The sequence below is a fragment of the Pseudorca crassidens genome, chromosome 12 (genome assembly GCF_039906515.1).
Source record: "Pseudorca crassidens isolate mPseCra1 chromosome 12, mPseCra1.hap1, whole genome shotgun sequence".
NCBI lineage: Eukaryota > Metazoa > Chordata > Mammalia > Artiodactyla > Delphinidae > Pseudorca > Pseudorca crassidens.
The window spans coordinates 81,799,726-81,821,845 of NC_090307.1; the positions used below are offsets into that span (position 1 = coordinate 81,799,726).

The 22,120-nt window shown below is 45.4% G+C and overlaps 1 protein-coding gene across 1 annotated transcript in view; it reads left to right on the forward strand.

Moving 5' to 3' along the window:
• SRRM4 (serine/arginine repetitive matrix 4) overlaps nt 1–22,120 on the forward strand; it is a 173,227-nt gene that overhangs the window by 109,876 nt on the left and 41,231 nt on the right. The window contains exons 2-3 of the mRNA XM_067700772.1: nt 12,748–12,894; nt 21,746–21,832. Coding sequence (XP_067556873.1) covers nt 12,748–12,894; nt 21,746–21,832 — 234 coding nt within the window. The remainder of the gene's footprint in view (nt 1–12,747; nt 12,895–21,745; nt 21,833–22,120) is intronic.

Here is a 22,120-nt window from a genome sequence, read left to right on the forward strand (position 1 = left end):
CCCCACCACCCCAAGCCCTCCTGGAGCCCGGGGACCCATCACGGTTGGTGGGAGATAGTCTTGAAGCTGACTGCCTACTAAAGATAAAGGTTTGACTTTTAAAAGGCAGGTAAAAATCCCAGCAGGGGGACAGACCTTTCCCATCAACTCCTTCCTCACAATTACTGGGGAGGAGCCGGTTTCCACAGGTGGTACAGCTGGATGCCTGGGCTGGCCTTCAGAAATGGGCACTTCCGGGTAAAGACAGAGGACTGGTCTCTCCAGAGATCCCTCTCTCCCACAGGAAGTCCTTTGTCAGGGAAGAATGACAATGGCAAAGGAGGGGCCTCTGGGCCAAGCCTACAGGAGGGTGAATGGGAAGGGTGTGATTTGAGAACTCACTGATGATTGGTGCGGAAACTTCGGAGGTGGAGCCTTTTGAGAGCTTTCTGCTGATTGGTGGAGTTGTGACCGGACCGGCCTGTCCGCTCATTCTGCCGCCATCGTCTTCTTCATCACCATCATCGTCAAAGACGTCAAATAGCTTCATCCGATAACATATTGGGCATTTGTTATGTCCCCATAAAATGTGCTAAACATTTTACAACCGTCTTATGAGACAGGTAATATTAACATACCCACGAACATTTGCCGTCCTCAGCTGGGAAAACATTGAAGGTTTAATGATACTAAGTAACTTCCGCTGGGTAAACATAGCCTGGAAGTAGCAAAGCAGAGCTTCAAACCCATGTCTGTTTGAACAAATACAGTACTTAACTATTGTTTTGCATTTAGTGGTTTGGTAGAGGAAAACTTGGTCTGGGTCTGTCTTTGATGGAATTCACAAGAAATTAAGCCTGAGACAGCGATTTGGATGCACAGACTTATTGAGGGTGTGCTCTCAGGAGAAAGGGAGAGACGAAGCAAGCTAGGGCAGTACAGAAAGCTAAGAAAAGATGTACTTCCAGCTAGACTCTAGCCTCAGCTTGATCCCACAGGGAGCTCTAGAGTGTGAATTGTATTACCTTGCCGCAAGGGGAAGGTCGTTTGTACTCCCAAGTCAGTCGTTGGCTATGGGATGCCTCGCCACCCTCCAGGGGTGGATATAACCTTCTTGGAAGGGGTGCCTGTGCGGTATTTGTAGGCAACACTCACACTGACTAAGATCTGAGTAATAGCTTTCGCTACAGCTGCAGAAGAACTGATTGGTGGTCCCTGCTCAGCCCCTAACTCGCCGAGTGTCCTGGAATGTAGCACTGGCCCCTCTCTGGACCTCAGCTTCTCCTACGTAGAGTTGCAAGGGCTGGCTTAGCTCTGACAAGTTCTGGCTCTGTGATCAGGTAACACAGCCACTGCCCCAGCCTGCAATCTCTGTTTCTGAAACCCAGGAGGAGAGATGGGGCCCCTCGGGTGGTTCCAACAACGTAAGGCGAGGTATCTGACAGCTTCCCCCGCTGAAGCCCTTTATCTCACTTCTCTGCTGTGTTATTTTAAAACTAACGAGCCCATGGGCTTCCCTGGTGGCGCAGTGGTTGAGAGTCCGCCTGCTGATGCAGGGGACACGGGTTCGTGCCCCGGTCCGGGAGGATCCCACATGCCGCGGAGCGGCTGGGCCCGTGAGCCATGGCCGCTGAGCCTGCGCGTCCAGAGCCTGTGCTCCGCAACGGGAGAGGCCACAGCGGTGAGAGGCCTGCGTACCGCAAAAAAAAAAAAAAAAAAAAAAAACTAACGAGCCCAGACCCCAGGAGCTTGCCGCCTGCTCGCCGCCTGCTCACCGCCTGCCGTCGAGATTTGTGGCTTGTCCGCTCTGTCCTCTCTGCAGATTTTAGCGGTAGCTTACTCTCTGCTTGTTAGGAATTTTCTGCCAAACCTCAGCCCCAGAAAGGGGGGACGTGTGTGTTGTGTGTGTCTACAGGAACACAAAGTCCCAACTGCACCACGCTCCCCGATGCCCTCCCTCATCACCACCCCCACCTCTGTAGTTCCAGCTGATGAAAGGGTCCAGTTGGTTGTCCCGGGAAGACAGGAAGAGATAAATTCATCCCTGGGCTATTGAGAGAGAAAAGCCAGGACCCAGCAGCGAATGGGTAGCCACTCAGCTTGGTGGGGGGAGCAAGGCCCCAGTGTAGGGAGGATCTCCGGGGACACTCAAGGGCACCCTGACCTCCCTGCCCTTTCCCTTCCCAGAATCCCTTATCTTGAGCTGTTTGGTGAAAGGGAATCGGAATGAGCAGTGAGGCTGGTGAACACTGTGATCTCTCCCTGATATTTAAAGTGCCGCCGTGTGCCAGAAACTAAGTGCTGGGCATGCATCGTGCCGTTTCACCCTCACAACCGTCCTGTGAGGTGCAGACAACTGGTGCTTTCACCAGAGAGGTGAGGGGACTCGCCCAGGGTCGTGCCTTTGAGCACCGTGAGTGCCCAGGCAGGGCCAGTGTGAGAAATCTAACCACTGTGCTCTGGCAGCCCTCCCCGGACAAGCAGCTCAGCCCACTCTGTGCCACCTGTCTCGTTTCCTGCAGGCAGTGGTGCCCTGTCTCTACTCAGGACTTCTCCTCTCTTGGGTCACTTTCACCCCACATGAGAGTTTCTTATGTACCTACCCCTTGTCTTCCTCTGAACTGTGAGCTTCTTGAGGGAAAGACGTCTGGATCATCTTGAAATGACCCTCCACCAGAAGTAAAGTGATGCTTAGCAGATGAGTGAATGAGTGATTAATGAATCAGTGAATAAATGAATAGCTAATGAAGAAATAGATGAATGAATGCATAAACAATAAATGAATCACTACATCTAAAGGAATGAATTGGAAGAATCAGACATTTTATTAGTATATTTTAAGAGCCAGTCCGCCCGGCTGGGACACTTCTATCGAGCCATTTTGTTATTCTGAAACTCCACCGGTACAACTCCCTCAGAGCTTACCTTCGTCCTCAGTTTCCCACTTCACTCTAGCCACGTGCTCCTGGTTACTCCCCAGAAGATCCAATCTTCTGGCTTTCAACACCATCTAAATGCTAACATCACTCAAGGGCTTTTCCCCAGCGCTAATGTCTTCTCTGAACTCCAGTCTCCTGTATCCAACTGCCCACCTGCCATCTCCACGAGGGGGTGTCTAATTAGCATCTCAAAACTAACATGTCCAGAACTGAGCTCTGGGGAACCCTTACAAAACACCCCTCACCTGCAGCTGTCCCCGCCCAGTCAACGGCAGCTTATCGTCCCTGTTGCTCAGACCAGAACCCTTGGCGTCACCCGTGAGCAAACTTGATTGATTCCAACTTCAGTATCTGTCCGGAAACCGACCGCTTCTCACCACTACACCAGCGATAACACCGATCCCGGCCCTCGTCTCCTGTGGGGTGCTGCAGTCATCTCCTCACGGGGCTTCCTGCATTAATCCCAGCTCCCTGGCTATCCACGCTCAGCAAACTGCCAAAGAGATCCTTTAAAACCTAAGTCAGATTACATCGCTCCTCTGCTTAGAACCCTCCCACGGCATCTCACCTCACTCAGAAAGAGCCAAGGCCCTGCAGCAGCCCACCAGAACATGATCTGAGCCCCCCTTACCCTTCGACATCACCCCCTCCTCTCGTCCCCTTTGCTGACTCACTTCCAACCTCAGTGTATCTCGTACGTTCCAACTTCAGGGCCTTCGCGTTGGCTGTGCCCTCTGCCTATTTTGCTCGTTTCCAGGCTCACTCCCTCATCATCTTCAAGTCTCACTCAAATGTTCCCTTCTCAGTGAAACCTTCTCTGATCACACCGTCTAAAACCACATTCCCCTCCTGGTAGCATTTTCAGTTCCCCTTATCCGTCTCCCTTTCCTTCTTTCTTTCTTTCTTTTTTTTTTTAATAGCCTTCTTTGCCTTCGATTACGCTCCATAGTTCATGCAGTTCCGCTTATTTTCTGCTCTCCTCTCCCCTCTGCCCATCCCAGGAGAATGCAAGCGCCGCCAGGTAGAGAGTTTTTTCTGTCTTATTCTCTGCTGTGTCTCCAGTGCCTAGAACATGCCCCACAGATAGTAGGTGCTTAATAAATATGTGTTGTGTCAGTGGCTGAAGGAAGGATACGTGAACGACCCCTGACAGCACCTCCTGGGACCAGTTGTTACTCTCTCAGCTCTTGAACCAAGGCTTCTGCTACTCCGGGCTGAAGGTTTCCTATGAGGCTGAGGGCTTCTTCCCTCTTCCCAGCAGATCTTGCTTGCTTGGCGCCTCCTCTAGCAGTAGCCTTCATGATGTCCAAAAGGGACTCATCTAGCACAGTCCCTCCCGGGGCAAGAAAGTCTAATCAGCAATTTTCCCTCCATGGAGAAATCCAAGGCCTATGTCTGCAATTCCAGCTGATAGAAAGGTCTTGCAGTTGCCCCTGGGCTGGAGCGAGAGGTGTTCCTTTTTCCTGTGGTGACACAGCTGGGTAGAATCAGGGCATGAAGCCAGGTCAGTAGAACTGCAGGACCTCTGCACTTTCCCAGCATCACCTGATTACCCCTCACGACGTGGTCAAGTGGGAAACCACAACATTTTGGAATTCAGCCAGCTCCCAAGCTGGGGGCAGCCCTCATGTCAGACAACACCAAGAATCTGATTCAGTCCCCTTCTTGGCACTTTGAACCCTCACTAGGCAAATAGGCAATCGACAGGCCAGCCTGTGAAGGGCAAAATGACTGGGTGGACTGGGGGTGGATTGCAGGGCAGTAGGCTTGTGTTCTGTGCTGAGAGTTCAAAACCCAGGCAGGCTGGGGGCCTGACCTGCCTGGCTGAGCTGGGTAAGAAGTGCTGAGCTGATTTGTCTCCATATGGTTCTTTTGTCTTTTGACCTGAACTTGGGAACTGGATGGGGTTTTTTTTTAATTTATTTTATTTATTTATTTTTGACTGCGTTGGGTCTTCCTTGCTGTGCGCGGGCTTTCTCTAGTTGCGGCGAGCGGGGGCTACTCTTCGTTGCGGTGCGCATGCTTCTCACTGCGGCGGCTTCTCTTGTTGAGGAGCACAGGCTCTAGGCACGCAGGCTTCAGTAGTTGTGGCTCGCGGGCTCTAGAACGCAGGCTCAGTAGTCGTGGTACATGGGCTTAGTTGCTCCGCGGCATGTGGGATCTTCCCGTGTCCCCTGCATTGGCAGGCGGATTCCTAACTGCTGCGCCACCAGGGAAGCCGCAGGAACTGGACAGTTTTTGATATACAAGAGTGTTTACCACGCACAAATACACATGTTCACACACTCACATGCTCTCAGCCCTGGGAACTGAACTAAACCGTTCTCACCAGTTGCCTGAGGACAGAGGGTTCTAGAAAGCTGGATCAGTCCAAATCATTTGTAAAATCTACAACCTGGCTACTCAAAGTATGGTCCGTGGAGCAATAACATCACCTGGGAATTGGTTAGAAATGCAGAAGCTCAGGCCCTAGCCCAGACCTACTTAATCGGCATCTGCACTCTATCAAGATCCCCAGGTGGTTCACATACACGTGAAGGTGTGAGAAGCACCTGTCCACTTGGCCCTGAAGAATCTAGCCCTGACTACCTCCTTAGTCTCAGCTCCTGTTTTTTTCTGCTCTCCCACATTCATTGCAGCATTATTTACAATAGCCAAGACATGGAAACAAGCTAAGTGTCCATGGATAAAGACAATGTGATATATATCATATATGTATCTGATAGATAGATAGGTGAAATGGAATTCAGCCATAAAAAGAAGGAAACCCTGCCATTTGTAACAACATGGATGGACCTTGAGGGCATTATGCTAAGTGAAATAAGCCAGTCTCAACTCTTACCTTCCATCCTCCACCCCAACTATCTCTTCCAACTTACTACTTCCTCTGCAGTTCCTTGAAGTCCATTGCTGTGTCTCGGTGCCTGGCCTTTGCACATGACCAATTTCCGTATATCTTTTAGGAGACTTTTCACAGCCACCTGCCCATGTTCCCCAGGCTGGATTAGATGCTCTTTCTGTGGTTCCATGGTTCTCTGAGCTTCTCTCCATCAGAGAACTGACTATACCATATTGTAATCCCCAGGTGAGGAATCAGTGTTCCTCTTCCAGGCTGGAAATTCCTTGAGGACACAGATAAGTTTTAGTTACTTTTGGGTCCTTGAAATCTGATACCAAGTAGGCGTTCAGTAAACAGCTGTTGAATAAATGAATGAAATAATGAGGGAAATGCCAGCCTCATAAAACTTGTTTTCTTTCTCATTCAGTTCTTACTAAGCTGAGCATCGTGGCTCCCACATCCAGATGATGCCTCCCACGGTGGCTGTCTGGAATCCCTGATCTTCCCCCAGGCTCCTACACTTTTTTTCCAATCGTGATAGCAAAGCTCAAAGAATCACAGCTCCCTCAGAGGATCCCCAACCAGGCTTAATTAACCTTGAAAAGGCCTTGGTACCGAGTCGTCAGGCCGGGATATTAACAGGACCCAGACTGAAGCCCCGGTAGCCAAGGCACAAATTAGCCAAATCCATCTTCCCCAAGGGCTGGCTCAGCCCAGCGATAAACCTTGGGTTCTCTGCTGGACTCGTGAGCTGAGGGTCTGCGCCTTCATTGTCTACTGAAATGGGGAGACAGTAGGTGTCTGGCTAAGTGCAGGGACAAGGGCGGATCAGTCACAGCCCTGGATGAAAGTGTAGAACAAGAATCTTGGATGGGAAGCAGGTTCCTTTGCCTCCCCAGGCCTCAGTGTCTTTGTGTGAGTAATGGGGATAAGTTCACCGAACTGAGTACCTCACCGAGAGCCGTGTCAGCATCTGTTGAGACGCTGGATTTGCAAGTGCTCTACACCCGGGAGAAGCTATTAGTGGGACAGGGAAAGTAAGTGTCAGGGATGTCCCGAATCTAATGGCCAAGTGCCACTTCTATTTGTGGAACGTAAGGTTCAGGCCAGAGGCAAACACATGAGGCAAAAATCCCTGTCGTACAGGGAAATTACTAACATTCACCCTATGCCCCCACTTATTATTTCCTTATATTTTCTAAGTGTTTTCCAGATTGCTCTCCTTTTTTCTCAGCTGATTCTCATAAACAAGCAGGGCCTCTGGTGCTCTTGCCATTTACTACCCCTGGGTCTCAATTTCTCCATCTGTACAGCGGGGGTGGCCATGCCTGCTCCTGGGTTTCTTTGGCAGCTTACATGAGACGACGAAGAGAAGGGCTTAGCCCAGTGTCTGGCACGGAGTAGGTGCTTGATAAATAAATGCCAGCTGTTGTTTTGATCAAAGGACGTGGGAAGAGTACTGGCCTGGGGGTCAGAAGGCCACAGTTCAAGCTGAAGCTCTGACGTGAGTCGCCCTGGGGCTTTGGGCAAGACTCCTCTCTTCTTGGGACCTCAGTTTCCTCATTCTGCACAGAGGTGGGCAGGGGCCGGCGTCCTCACTCCCCTCCACCGCTGTTTGTCTCTGATTCCCCAAACGGTGTTTAACTCACACTAGTGCTCGAGGCACCCAACCGGCTGAGTGAACACTTTGTTGGAGTCAGGAGCTTTGATGGGGGAAGCAGGGAAGCAGCTAGGGAGCCAGTCATCTTGGAGAGTTTTGCAGAAAGTTCAGCCCTCTTATCACAGGCTGTGAATCTGCTGGTTGCCATGACTACGGAGAGCAGCATCTAAGCTCCAGGTCGCTGATTAGCAGGAACTGAGCGGGAGGCCTTGAGGAATGCAGCACTTGTGCCTCCCTCCCTCCTTCTGTGAAGTGGAGTGCACTGGCCCTTGACTTCACTGTTTTAGCCATCCCCTGAAGAGCTCGCCTTCTTTTAAGTATTTTTTTTTTAATGCAACATCAAAGAGCTGCGTGGAAAAAACGAGGCAGCTGCCTGTACTCCTCAGCAAGGATGGGACACAGAATTTTTCTTAAAGCTCTGCAAAGATGCAAAGCTGGAGGCAAAGAAGGAAGATGGGTGGGGCTACGGGGGTGGAGGTACCACGGCTGAGGTCTGAGTCCACTGAAGTGCTGTGTGGCCTCAGACTGGTCCTTCTTCCTGGACCTCTGCTTCTTTATATGTGAGGAGAGGTTGCATCTGACCTGTGGTTCTCACATGAGATTGGTCATCAGAATTGATTTGTAAATTCATTCATTCAACAAATGCTTCCTGAGTAAGGAGGCATTGTCTATGCCAGGCACTAGATCCTTGGGGATTCGGTGGTGAGAGAAGAGACTAGTTCCCACACTCAGGAAGCTTACATTCTAGTCCAGAAGACAAACGGTTAGCAAATAAACATGTAAAATGGTCATTTCAAATAGTAACAAGTACTGTGAAGGAGGGAAGGCACAGCAGGCCACTGTGACGGTGGCCGGTGATGAGAGGAGCACGATTACATAAGGGGATAAGGGAGGGCTTCTCCGAGGAGGTGACATCTGAGTGAAAAGAAGGAGCCGGCCATGCAGATAGCTGGGGGAGGAACAGCATACCAGGTGGAGGGAACAGAAAGAGCAAAGGCTCTGAGTAAGGGCCCTGTTCCATCTGAGGAGCAGCAAGAAGGCCATGTGGCCAAAGCAGAGTAAGGGACGGGGAGGAGGTAGGAGATGGGGTCTAGAGGGACAGAGGCCAGGTCATTCAGAGCCCTTTAATCCCAATAATCAGTTTGGATTTATTCTTGACTTAATAGAAGTGAACTACCTGGGATGTTTCTTTGAGTTGCAGGTTCCCACGTTTCATCCTTGGAGACTGATTTATTATGGCTATGATGGGACCTAGGAATCTGTATTTTTTAAAGTTCCTTAAGGGGCCTCTGATACTGTGCCATGTTTAGCAGAGCCTGGACTACATGATCCCTGAGTCTCTTTCAGTTTTAAAAAAGCTAAGAAGCAAAGTATTAGAACACATTTAAACAATCTTAAATGTTACATTAGGAAGGATTCCTTTCATCTTTCCCTCACCACTCCCTGTCAGCCTGGTAGAATCAATTCTGTTTTTGTTTGTGTTATAATCCCAGGTGAGGTACCCAACACCAGCAAGGGGAAGCCAGTGCTATTGGGAAAAAAAAGAACTACCACATCAGGGAGTGTCAAGCTAAGCTATAAGCTGCAGCAGCTCCATTATACCGCTCTCCTCATCAAACCATTGTCAGGGTTTCCATCCCTGATTCTCCACCCTGCTGCGGGCAGCGATGGGTGAGGCACTGTCCCTGCCTTAAGCTTTGTCCGCCAGTGCCTGGCAGTAGTATCCCCCAGCTTTCCCTGCACTGGGGATAACCCACGCCTCTATTAGCACAAGTCACTGAGACCTTCCATCCAATGGCAGCACTATTTGTCATGTATTTATTCACTGCCAAACTCCTCACATCGACTCAGTTTCTGCCTAGTGCAAGGTTGCCTCAGGCACATATTTGTGTCTTGGTTTCCTGTAATGCTCCAGAAAGTCCAAAATTCCATTCTTGTGTGTGTGTCCAACTCAAGACTCTGCTGGACAATACGCATCCATTGATAAACTCGCTGATCACTAAGTCATTGCAGTAGTCTCCCGATCTCTTTCTTCCCTTCCTTTGAGTGTCCGAAGCCCGTGGAGAGAACCTTCTGAAATGTAAGCCAGACCACATCAGCCATCTCAGCTGCATGGGACCCAAAGGTCTTCCATGACCTATGTAGCCCAGGCTTTGCTAAACCTGGCACAGTATCAGAGGCCCCCAAGGAACTTTTTAAGAATACAGATTCCTAGGTCCCATCAAAGACCTCATCTCTGATCTGTCCTCTTATCACTCTAACCCCTGCTTGCTATTCCTTGTATATGCCAAGTGTCTTTGAACTTGCTATTCCTTCTGCCTAGAACATACTTCCACTGATTGCGGACACCTGTATAGAAGTTGTATATTACTGAGCAACAAAATACTCCAAACCTTTGTGGCTTAAAACAACAATAATCAGTTATGTTTTGCAGTTTCTGTGAGTCAAGCGTTTGGCTGGGTGACTGACTCACTCACCACTCTCATGAGATGGTGGTCAGATGTCAGCCACGGCTGCTGTCTTATCTGAAGGCTTGACTGCAGCTGGAGGACCCACTTCCAGGGTGGCTCAGTCACATGGCTGATAGTGCTGGCTGCTGGCAGGAGGCCTCAGTTCTGTCACATGGGCGTCTCCACAGGGCTGCTTGAGTGTCCTCACAACATGGCGACCAGCTTCCCTCAAAGTGATCAATCCAAGAGGAAGAGGTAGAAGTTGCCTTCATGACCTCGTCTTGGAAGTCACATCTCATCACTTTTAATTCAGTCTGTTCATTAAAAGTGAGTCACTAGCCCATCCAGTATTCACAGGGAGGGAAGTTAGGCTCCAGCTTTTTTTTTTTTTTTTTCTCTTTTTAAAATTTATTTATTTTTTTTTGAAGTATAATTAACTTACAATATTGTGTTAGTTTCAGGTGTACAGCAAAGTGATTCCATCATATGTGTGTGTGTGTGTGTGTACACACACACACACACACACACACATATAGATATTCTTTTTCAGATTATTTTCCCAAATAGGTTATTACAAAATATTGAGTATAGTTCCCCGTGCTATACAGTAGGTCCTTGCTGTTTATCTCTTTTCTATATAGTAGTGTGTATCTGTTACTCCCAAACTCCTAATTTTTCCCTCCCCCCGCTTTCCCCTTTGGTAACCGTAAGTTGGTTTTCTATGTCTGTGAGTCTATTTCTGTTTTGTAACTAAGTTTATTTGTATCGGGTGTTTTAGATTCCACATATAAGTGGTATCATATGATATTTCTCTTTCTCTGTCTGACTTACTTCACTTAGTATGATAATCTCTAGGTCCATCCACGTTGCTGCAGAAGGCACTATTTCATTCTTCTTTATGGCTGAGTAGTATTCCATCGTATATATACCACACCTTCTAGGATTCAGCTTTTGATGGTATGAGTGTCAAAGAATTTGTGAACACATTTTAAAACCAACACAAACTGCAAGGTTAGTCTCTGATCCTTCAAGTCTCCACTCTCTTGTTACTTCCTAAAAAAGGCCTTCCCTGATTACTGTATATGAAATAACAGTCACCTGCTCCCATTTCCTAGCCCCATTCCACTGATTTATTCTCTCCCTAAGTTATTACCAACAAATAAGCCATATTTTTACTTTCTCGTGTGTTTATTACCTGCTTTTCCATCTGTAATCTAAACTCCATGATCTCAGGGAACACCTGTGTCTTGTTCACTGCATCGCCGGTCTTAGAACTGGCCTGGACATACCGCACGAACTCAGGGAATAGGCGTTAGTGAATGTTGGGTTAGCCTTGGCTAGGACAAGTGTGGCAAGAGGCGAACCTTGCTGGAGGCTGGGCAGAAACTGCAAGCTTTGAGTTATCTGAAAAGAGCCAGGACAGCATTCCACACAGATAGACTGGAGGGAACGCAGGCGTGGAAATGGAACCCTCATCGTGGGAGAAGGGCTGCAGGGAGGTGTAGGGAAAACTGGAGTTCTGGTAGCATGGAGTTGGCAGTGAGGAGGGCTGGGCAGACCCGACTAGAATCTCCATCCTTCCTGGGCTTGAAGTGTCCCCCAGCTCTGCTTCTAAAGATGCTCCGATCAGCGGCTGACAGAGAAGGATGTGTTTTGCTGCCCTTCCTTCAATATTGACCAGGCTTGGCCTGCGCTCCTGGCAGCCCGAAGGAGCAGGGGGCTTATCAAATGTATGCATCCTGAGTCATAAAACCAATCTTGATGCACTGGCTGCAGGAGCTCGGTGCAGGAGAAATGCTAATGCCTTTGATCAATGCTTGACCTGGGATTTGCAGGCAGGGTGAGCAGGCTGGGATGCTCGCTGGATGGGGCCAGATCCACCTGTGGTTCTCAGACTCCTGACTGAATGACAGGAGCCAGGAGACTTGAGTGACAGCTTCTTCAAAGACTGAGTAACTAAGCAACTTCCTTTCCCTCTCTGGGGCTCAGAGAAGGAGGTGGGACGCAGGTAATTTCCCTGTGTTATTTGGACCTCATCTCAGAGGCAGAGAAGAGAACTTCAGGCCTTCATGGGAACTGCCGTCCCAAGTAGGCGTGCTCACACCTGCTAAGGACACCAAATGGGAGCTTTGGTTCACAGAGAAGTAAAGGGAAAGGGCAGTGATATTTCTTAGGCCTTCCTGTTTGCTTGTATTATCTCATTTTATCTTCACAACAACTCAACAATATATGGACTGATATTATTCCCTATTTTATAGTTGAGGAAACTGCAGCTCAGAGAGGTTGAGGGACTGATCCCAGGACCTAGAGTTACTAAATCGTGAAGATAGTGTTTAAATGAAGCTGTCTCTGTGCCATACACAGATAAGGCAGAAAAGTGGGATCGAAATGGCAAAGGAGAGTTTGAACTAATCCTATACTGCTTTGGCCTCCAGTTAAGTCTTAAGGAAGGAAGTAAAATGCTGGTTTCCAGCCTCTCCCTGTGATTCAATCAGGTTAGGCTAGGCTATGCTGCAGTAACAAGTAAGTCCCTAAACCTCAGTGGCTTAACCTAACTAAGGCTTATTTCTGTCATGCAAAGTCTGATGTGGTCCAGGCATCTCTCCTCCATCAAGTAGCTTCACCTTTTGGAATGTGTGGCCTCCAAAGTCACTGTGACAGAGGGAGAGAGAGCTGGAGATGACACACAGATCTTACTGCCTCAAACTGGAAACAATACACATCACTCCCATTCAGAGACCATTGACCCTTGATGATGATATGGCCCCAGCTTAACTCCGAGGGAGGTTGGAAATATTCTGACATCTATGAATGTTTGATGAACAGTAAGAATCTCTGTCATATCCTAACACTTTTGCCTCCTTATTTCCTCCCCTATAGGACAGAACCCCAGAGCAGCCCCATGGTCCCAGCTCAGGATGGACCCTCGGAAAAGCTGAGCCAGCCTCTGGCCACTGAGGTCTTGGGCTCCAACAGCTGGGAGAGAGGCAAAGCCTGCCAGGAGGCCAGTCCTGCCAGAGCACACAGGTGAGACCCTGCCCCCACTCCCCTCTTCAATCTAACAGGGAAGTTCAACTTGAGGTTGGAGAAATGAAGTTTGTCTCTCTGACCACTCTTCCTCTCTCGCTTTTGCAAGTTCTTCTTTGAGATCCTTAAATCAGATCAAAACCCATCTGAGAATTAGATGGAAGCTATGAATGCCAAGAATACTCCCCAAGTTCTGTGTCCCATTTCAGAGGACTCATAGACCCCTGAGACTTACGAACAGGAGTCTCTAGTTAAGAGCCTGAATCCTGAGGCAGTGGCTTAGGAAGCCAGAGCAGCTTTCATGGATGAAGTCTGCTTCTCCACCCAGGGTGCCCTCTACCCAGACTAGCTACAGGCTTTAGTTAGTTAGGCCGTGATTTCAATGCGGGGGAAACAGTTAATCCTATCAGCTTGAAGAAGTGAAGTTCAACATCGGTTCTGGAGGATTTTCCCCAGGAAACAGAAAAAAAAATGTTGTTTCCATAAGAGGCTGAAGGAGATGGAGAGAGAAGGGGAGGGGAAGGGAATTTCCATACTTTCAAAACATTGACTCCTAGACAGCCAAAGGGGACTTAGTGTGTTGTAGGGACTTGCGTTCAAACCTGCACACCATCACTTACTAACTGAGTGACCTTGGGCAAGTTTGTTTTCTTGTGTGAGCCTCAGTTTTCACAACTATAAAATGGGGATATTGAGATCTAATTCTCAAAGTCGAGTGAAGATTAAATCAGATCAGGTGTGCACAGATTCTGACAGTTAGCCTGGTATATAAGAGGACCTTAAGATGCTAGTTGGAGTCTCACGGAGCCGAAAGAGAAGGTTCTGGACATGATAATCTAAAAATGATGCCGTGTCGTCCATTCGATTGTAGAGTGTCCAGGCCCCTTGCTCCCTTCCCCTATCTGTGACCTGCTCTCTGACGTGAGTAAAAACCACAATATTGATGATAAACCTATTGCTAGTGATAATCAAAATCATAATAATTATAATAATAGACACTACATTTACTGTAACTTGCTCCGTGCTGGTCCAGGGCACATCGCATAAGTAAGCTCCCTCGTTCCTTGTAACGAACTTAGGACACAGGTCTCATGTTTTATACCCATCTTACAGATGATGAAAGTGATACTCATAGAGGCCGCCCAGCTAGGAAGTAATAGAGCGGTAGTTCAAATCCAAGTGTGTCTGTTTCTGGAGCCAGCATTCTTCATGGCTGCATACTTCCCCTCCGCGTATCTGACCACTGTGTAGTGAACCACTGTATATGTGACCGCTGCATACTTAACTGCTGCGTGTTTAGCCGCCCCCATGTCACTGTGGTGCACTTAACCACTATTCTGGCCCTACCGCCCCACTGTGTTCAAGGGCATACCCGGGAGACTGGTGCATGGAAAAGACGTAGAGGAAAGGCATTTGGGATTTAGGGAGGGGGTTAATTACCCCCCTCACAGACATCAAATCCATCCAGATTCAAGGGCTTTTTTTTTTCCTACCAGTATTTTTTTTTGAGGTATAGTTAATTTGCAAAGTTGTTTTAGTTTCAAGTGTACTGTAAAGTGATTCAGATATATATATTCTTTTTCAGATTCTTTTCCATTGTAGGTTACTACAAGATATTGAGTCTAGTTTCCTGTGCTATACAGTAGGTCCCTGTTGTTTACCTATTTTATATAGAGTGTGTATATGTTAATCCCAAACTCCTCATTTATCTCCCCCCTCCCACCCCACTCCATGTTTGTTTTCTATGTTTGTGAGCCTATTTCTGTTTTGTAAATAAGTTCATTTGTATCATTTTCTTAGATTCCACAAATAAATGATATATAATATTTGTCTTTCTCTGTAGGGCTTTTGGGTTTTATCTCATCACTTAAATCTGAGTTTAGGATAGTGGTTCCCAAACCTTGCTCCCCTGAGACCCTGGGGTATGAGAATGAAGTGACAGTAATTGACAGAAACAATAAAATCTTTCTCTATTTTATAAGACACATTTTTAAAAGGTCTTTTCTTTCTCCTTAAGCATTTATGCCTTAAATGTTTTCAGTTTTTCTCAAATTCCTAGCAGCTGTTACACTGGGAAGTGTTTATATGAAACAAGATGATTTAACACGTGTCTAAATTATTTCATCCATTCATCCCTCATTTGGTCACTCAACAAATGTTTATTAGGCTCTTACTCTGTGTCAATCCCTCGTTGAAGGAAAAATTTGGAAGTGGCTTACCGTGCTTACACAAGAGGCCTGTTTGCTTCCCGGGTATGTGTGCTGTGTTTTGTGCTTTATATAACACGTAAGTGTAGTTAACGAGCTAGGTACTTAATCCCTATGATTTTTATTTTTAACCTGCTAAAGGTGACTCTCTTGAAACGTTCTAGATATGGCTATATGATTTGTATTGGCTGACAATGCGGAGACCTTGACATATATTCTAATCACTGTATCGTTTTTTTCTACTAACTGTAAATACTAGATTCTTAGAATGTAATTAATCATGGCAGCATTTTATGATGTTTTGTAAAGAGTTGAGAAACTTCCGAAAGCTCAGCCACACAAACAAGTGTGAAAAGGCAGCTGGTTTCATGGGAAGGCTCTCAGGCTAGGAATCACACAGGCCTCGATTCAAGTTCCAGCTTGGATACTTCCTTACTGTGCAGCTGTGAGCAAGACAGTTCAACTCTCTTGAACCTGGTTTTCTTCGCCTGTAGAACGAGACAGTAAAAATCATAGCACCAAGATGGCGTGCCTGACGGAGACCCCAATCCACACGAGCGTCCTTTCGGAAGTAACAGCTAGCAGTCGCCACTATGTTAACAGGCTCTTTGACCCTGATCCCCAGAAAGTTCTACAAGGTGTCATCTGAGTACCCCTTTAGGATTTGTTAGAAAGGAGACCCGACTGCAGCTGCTGGATTGCTGCCGGGACGAGGGACGAGAACGAGGCTGGCCAGCATTCAGCAGCAGACCCTCTCGAGACCGTCCGCTTGCCCGTGCTCCCGTTGGGTTACCACAGGTAGAAGCAGGACACAGGCTCAGCAGCAGCAGGCCATGACCCAGGAGGCGCAGTGAGGGACAGAGCTGCCGCTGTGTGGCTGACAGGGTCTTGGTGCTCCGGCCAGGTGTCAGGCCTGTGCCTCTGAGGTGGGAGAGCTGAGTTCAGGACATTGGTCCACCAGAGACTCCCGGCTCCATGTAATATCAAATGATGAAAGCTCTCCCAGAGATCTCCATCTCAATGCTAAGACCCAGCTCCACTCAACAACCAGCAAACTACAGTGCTGGACACCCTATGCCAAACAACTAGCAAGACAGGAACACAACCCCACCCATTAGCAGAGAGGCTGCCTAAAATCATACTAAGGTCACAAACACCCCAAAACACACCACTGGATGCAGTCCTGCCCACCAGAAAGACAAGATCCAGCCTCATCCACCAGAGCACAGGCACCAGTCCCCTCCACCAGGAAGCCTACACAACCCACTGAACCAACCTTAGCCACTGGGGGCAGACACCAAAAACAACAGGAACTATGAACCTGCAGCCTGCAAAAAGGAGACCCCAAACACAGTAAGATAAGGAAAATGAGAAGACAGAAAAACACACAGCAGATGAAGGAGCAAGGTAAAAACCCACCAGACCTAACAAATGAAGAGGAAATAGGCAGTCTACCTGAAAAAGAATTCAGAATAATGATAGTAAAGATAATCCAAAATCTTGGAAATAGAATGGAGAAAATACAAGAAACGTTTAACAAGGACCTAGAAGAACTAAAGAGCAAACGAACAATGATGAACAGCACAATAAATGAAATTAAAAATTCTCTAGAAGGAATCATTAGCAGAGTAACTGAAGCAGAAGAACAGAGAAGTGACCTGGAAGATAAAATAGTGGAAATAACTACCACAGAGCAGAATAAAGAAAAAAGAATGAAAAGAATTGAGGACAGTCTTAGAGACCTCAGACAATATTAAACACACCAACATTCGAATTATAGCGGTGCCAGAAGAAGACGAGAGAAAGAAACAGACTGAGAAAATATTCGAAGAAATTATACTTGAAAACTTCCCCTAATATGGGAAAGGAAATAATCAAGTCCAGGAAGCACAGAGAGTCCCGTACAGGATAAATCCAAGGAGAAACACGCCAAGGCACATATTAATCAAACTATCAAAAATTAAATACAAAGAAAAAATATTAAAAGCAGCAAGGGAAAAGCAACAAATAGCACACAGGGGAATCCCCATAAGGTTAACAGCTGATCTTTCAGCGGAAACTCTGCAAGCCAGAAGGGAGTGGCAAGACATATTTAAAGTGGTGAAGGGAAAAACCTACAACCAAGATTACTCTACCCAGCAAGGATCTCATTCAGATCTGACGGAGAAATTAAAACCTTTACAGACAAGCAAAAGCTATGAATATTCAGCACCACCAAACCAGCTTTTCAACAAATGCTAAAGGAATTTCTCTAGGCAGGAAACACAAGAGAAGGAAAAGACCTTCAATAACAAACCCAAAACAGTTAAGAAAATGGTAATAGGAACATACATATCGATAATTACCTTAAATGTAAATGGATTAAATGCTCCCACCAAAAGACATAGACTGGCTGAATGGATACAATAACAAGACCCATATATATGCTGTCTACAAGAGACCCACTTCAGACCTAGGGACACATACAGACTGAAAGTGAGGGGATGGAAAAAGGTATTCCATGCAAATGGAAATCAGAAGAAAGCTGGAGTAGCAATCGCATATCAGACAAAATAGACTTTAAAATAAAGATTATTAAAAAAGACAAAGAAGGACACTACATAATGATCAAGGGATCGATCCAAGAAGAAGATATAACAGTTGTAAATATTTATTCACCCAACAGAGGAACACCTCAATACATAAGGCAAATGTTAACAGCCATAAAATGGGAAATTGACAGTAACACAATCATAGTAGGGGACTTTAACACTTTCACCAATGGACAGATCCAAAATGAAAATAAATAAGGAAACACAAGCTTTAAATGATACATTAAACAAGATGGACTTAATTGATATTTATAGGACATTCCATCCAAAAACAACAGAATACATTTTCTTCTCCAGTGCTCATGGAACATTCTCCAGGATAGATCATATCTTGGGTCACAAATCAAGCCTTGGTAAATTTAAGAAAATTGAAATCATATCAAGTATCTTTTCCTACCACAATGCTATGAGACTAGATATCAGTTACAGGAAAAAATCTGTAAAAAATACAACCACATGGAGGCTAAACAGTACACTACTTAATAACCAAGATATCACTGAAGAAATCAAAGAAGAAATCAAAAAATACCTAGAAACAAATGACAATGGAAACATGACAACCCAAAACCTATGGGATGCAGCAAAAGCAGTAATAAAAGGGAAGTTTATAGCAATACAGTCCTACCTCAAGAAACAAGAAACATCTCAAATAAACAACCTTACCTTACACCTAAAACAATTAGAGAAAGGAGAACAAAAAAGCCCCAACGTTAGCAGAAGGAAAGAAATCATAAAGATCAGATCAGAAATAAATGAAAAAAAATTAAGGAAATGATAGCAAAGAGCAATAAAACTAAAAGCTGGTTCTTTGAGAAGATTAACAAAATTGATAAACCATTAGCCAGACTCATCAAGACAAAATTCAACACCCACTTATGATAAAACCCTCCAGAAAGTAGGCATAGAGGGAACTTACCTCAGTATAATAAAGGCCATATATGACAAACCCACAGCCAACATCATTCCCAGTGGTGAAAAACTGAAACCATTTCCTCTAAGGTCAGGAGAAAGACAAGGTTGTCCACTCTCACCACTATTATTCAACATAGTTTTGGAAGTTTTAGCCACAGCAATCAGAGTAGAAAAAGAAATAAAAGGAATCCAAATCAGAAAAGAGGAAGTAAAGCTGTCACTGTTTGCAGATGACATGATGCTATATGTAAAGAATCCTAAAGATGCCACCAGAAAACTGCTAGAGCTAATCAATGAATTTGGTAGAGTAGCAGGATACAAAATTAATGCACAGAAATCTCTTGCATTCCTATACACTAATGATGGAAAATCTGAAAGAGAAATTAAGGAAACACTCCCATTTACCATTGCAACAAAAAGAGTAAAATACCTAGGAATAAACCTACCTGAGGAGACAAAAGACCTACCTGTATGCAGAAAACTATAAGACACTGATGAAAGAAATTAAAGATGATACAAACAGATGGAGAGCTATACCATGTTCTTGGATTGGAAGAATCAACATTGTGAAAATGACTCTACTACCCAAAGCAATCTACAGATTCAGTGCAATCCCTATCAAACTACCAATGGCATTTTTCACAGAACTAGAACAATTTCTATGGAAACACAGAAGACCATAAATAGCCAAAGCAATCTTGAGAAAGAAAAACAGAGCTGGAGGAATCAGGCTCCCGGACTTCAGACTATACTACAAAGCTACAGTCATCAAGACATTATGGTACTGGCACAAAAACAGAAATATAGATCAATGGAATAGGATAGAAAGCCCAGAGATAAACCCATGCACATATGGTCACCTTATTTTTGATAAAGGAGGCAAGAATATACAGTGGAGGAAAGACAGCCTCTTCACTAAGTGGTGCTGGGAAAACTGTACAGGTACATGTAAAAATATGAAATTAGAACACTCCCTAACACCATACACAAAAATAAACTCAAAACGGATTTGAGACCTAAATGTAAGACCGGACACTATAAAACTCTTAGAGGAAAACATAGGAAGAACACTCTGACATAAATCACAGCAAGATCTTTTTTGATCCACCTCCTAGAGTAATGGAAATAAAAACAAAAATAAACAAATGGGATCTAATGAATCTTTAAAGCTTTTGCACAGCAAAGGAAAATATAAACAAGATGAAAAGACAACTCTCAGAATGGGAGAAAATATTTGCAAACGACTCAACAGACAAAGGATTAATCTCCAAAATATATAAACAGCTCATGCAGCTCAATATTGATAAAACAAACAACCCAATCAAAAAATGGGCAGAAGACCTAAACAGACATTTCTCCAAAGAAGACATACAAATGGCCAAGAAGCACATGAAAAGCTGCTCAACATCACTAATCATTAGAGAAATGCAAATCAAAACTACAATGAGGTAACACCTCATACCGGTCAGAATGGGCATCATCAGAAAATCTACAAACAACAAATGCTGGAGAGGGTGTGGAGAAAAGGGAACCCTCTTGCACTGTTGGTGGGAATATAGATTGATACAGCCACTATGGGGAACAGTATAGAGGTTCCTTTAAAAACTAAAAATAGAACTACCGTATGACCCAGCAATCCCACTACTGGGCATATACCCTGAGAAAACCATAATTCAAAAAGAGTCATGTACCACAATGTTCATTGCTGCTCTATTTAAAATAGCCAGGACATGGAAGCAACCTAAGTGTCCATCGACAGATGAATGGATAAAGAAGATGTGGCACATATATACAATGGAATATTACTCAGCCATAAAAAGAAACGAAATTGAGTTATTTGTAGTGAGGTGGATGGACTTAGAGTCTGTCATACAGAGTGAAGTAAGTCAGAAAGAGAAAAACAAATACCGTACGCTAACACATATATATAGAATCTAAAAAAAAAAAACATGGTTCTGAAGAACCTAGGGGCAGGACAGGACTAATGACGCAGATGTAGAGAATGGACTTGAGGACACGGGGAGGGGGAAGGGTGGGCTGGGACGAAGTGAGAGAGTGGCATGGACATATATACACTACCAAATGTAAAATAGATAGCTGGTGGGAAGCAGCCGCATGGCACAGGGAGATCAGCTTGGTGCTTTGTGACCACCTAGAGGGGTGGGATAGGGAGGGTGGAGGGAGACGCAAGAGGGCGGAGATATGGGGATATATGTATATGTATAGCTGATTCAGTTTGTTGTAGAGCAGAAACTAACACACCATTGTAAAACAATTATACTACAATAAAGATGTTAAAAAAAATCGTAACACCCTTAAAGTGCTTTTGTGAGCATCAAAGTATATAAAACATTTGGTGCATAATAAGTGAATAAACGGTAGCTGTGTTGTTACTAATAATGATAGTAACATTTTATTAATAATCTGTTTTCCCAAAGAGGTTCAGCTGGGTTGGCATGTTTCAATTCCCAAGCAGTTTTTCATCCAAAACCATATCTTTTTGCCATGGGATAGTGCTTTAAAAAAAATCCCTGGAGCCTGCCCCAATTATAAAAGGAGATAACTTGACTTCATTTAACTGCAGCCTGAGCCTTTGAATTTAATTGAACAGCAAATAATTATTCCTGAAGAGTGGAGATTTTTGAGGTTCCGTGAAGCCATATAAGAAATGTATCTTGTTACATTAGACCTTGGCAAATACAGTTTTAATAATCAGCTGCTACTTAACCTACCTTCTGCCTCCTATTTAATTTCCAGCAGGAACTACAGACACGTTGTATTGTGGAGAGAGGGTGCTGAATTGCCGATTAATTATTTAAAAACTGATTTATTTACCAAGGTGAGCCATTTGCAAATTCAATAATAAATCTATTAAGGAGCAGTTAACCTCTGTAACTCTGATTTAACTAATCAATTGATGTTTGGGTAACGTACAGCATCTGTCTCATTAGGTCAGCATTAACTCCTTATTTGAGGCATTTAATCTGAAGTGTAACCAAATCAGCCATGAGATGGTAATTAAGTATTCACTATGGGTCCTTCACCCTCCAAGGAACTGGATCCTTTCCCAGCTGCAACAGCCCTGATTGGGGGTTTGGGGAGCCCTGTGTCCTCTAATACCCAGTTCTGTTTTCTCCTCAGTGCCTCCCAAGGCAAAGACTTGACGCCACCCACTTCCTCCAGGGGGAAGAAGAAAAAGAAGAAAGCTACCCGGAAGAAGAGAAGGAGGTGAGGGCCCCAAGGGATGTGGAACACTGAAGATGGGGGAATGGACAAAAGAGGGGTAATAAGGGCTTTGGAGTCAGACAGTGACTCCCCTGGGGTTCAGATCCCCTCTATGCCTCTTAACTAGCTGTGTGACCTTAGGCAGGTCACTTCACCTCTCTGAGCCTGTTTCCACTTCTATAAAATGGTAGAAATACCTGCCTCTTGGGGTTTTATGAGAATTAGGTGAGAAAATGGATGTGGAAGCAGCTGTCTCAGTGTCTGGCACATAGTAAATGACTAGTCTGAAGC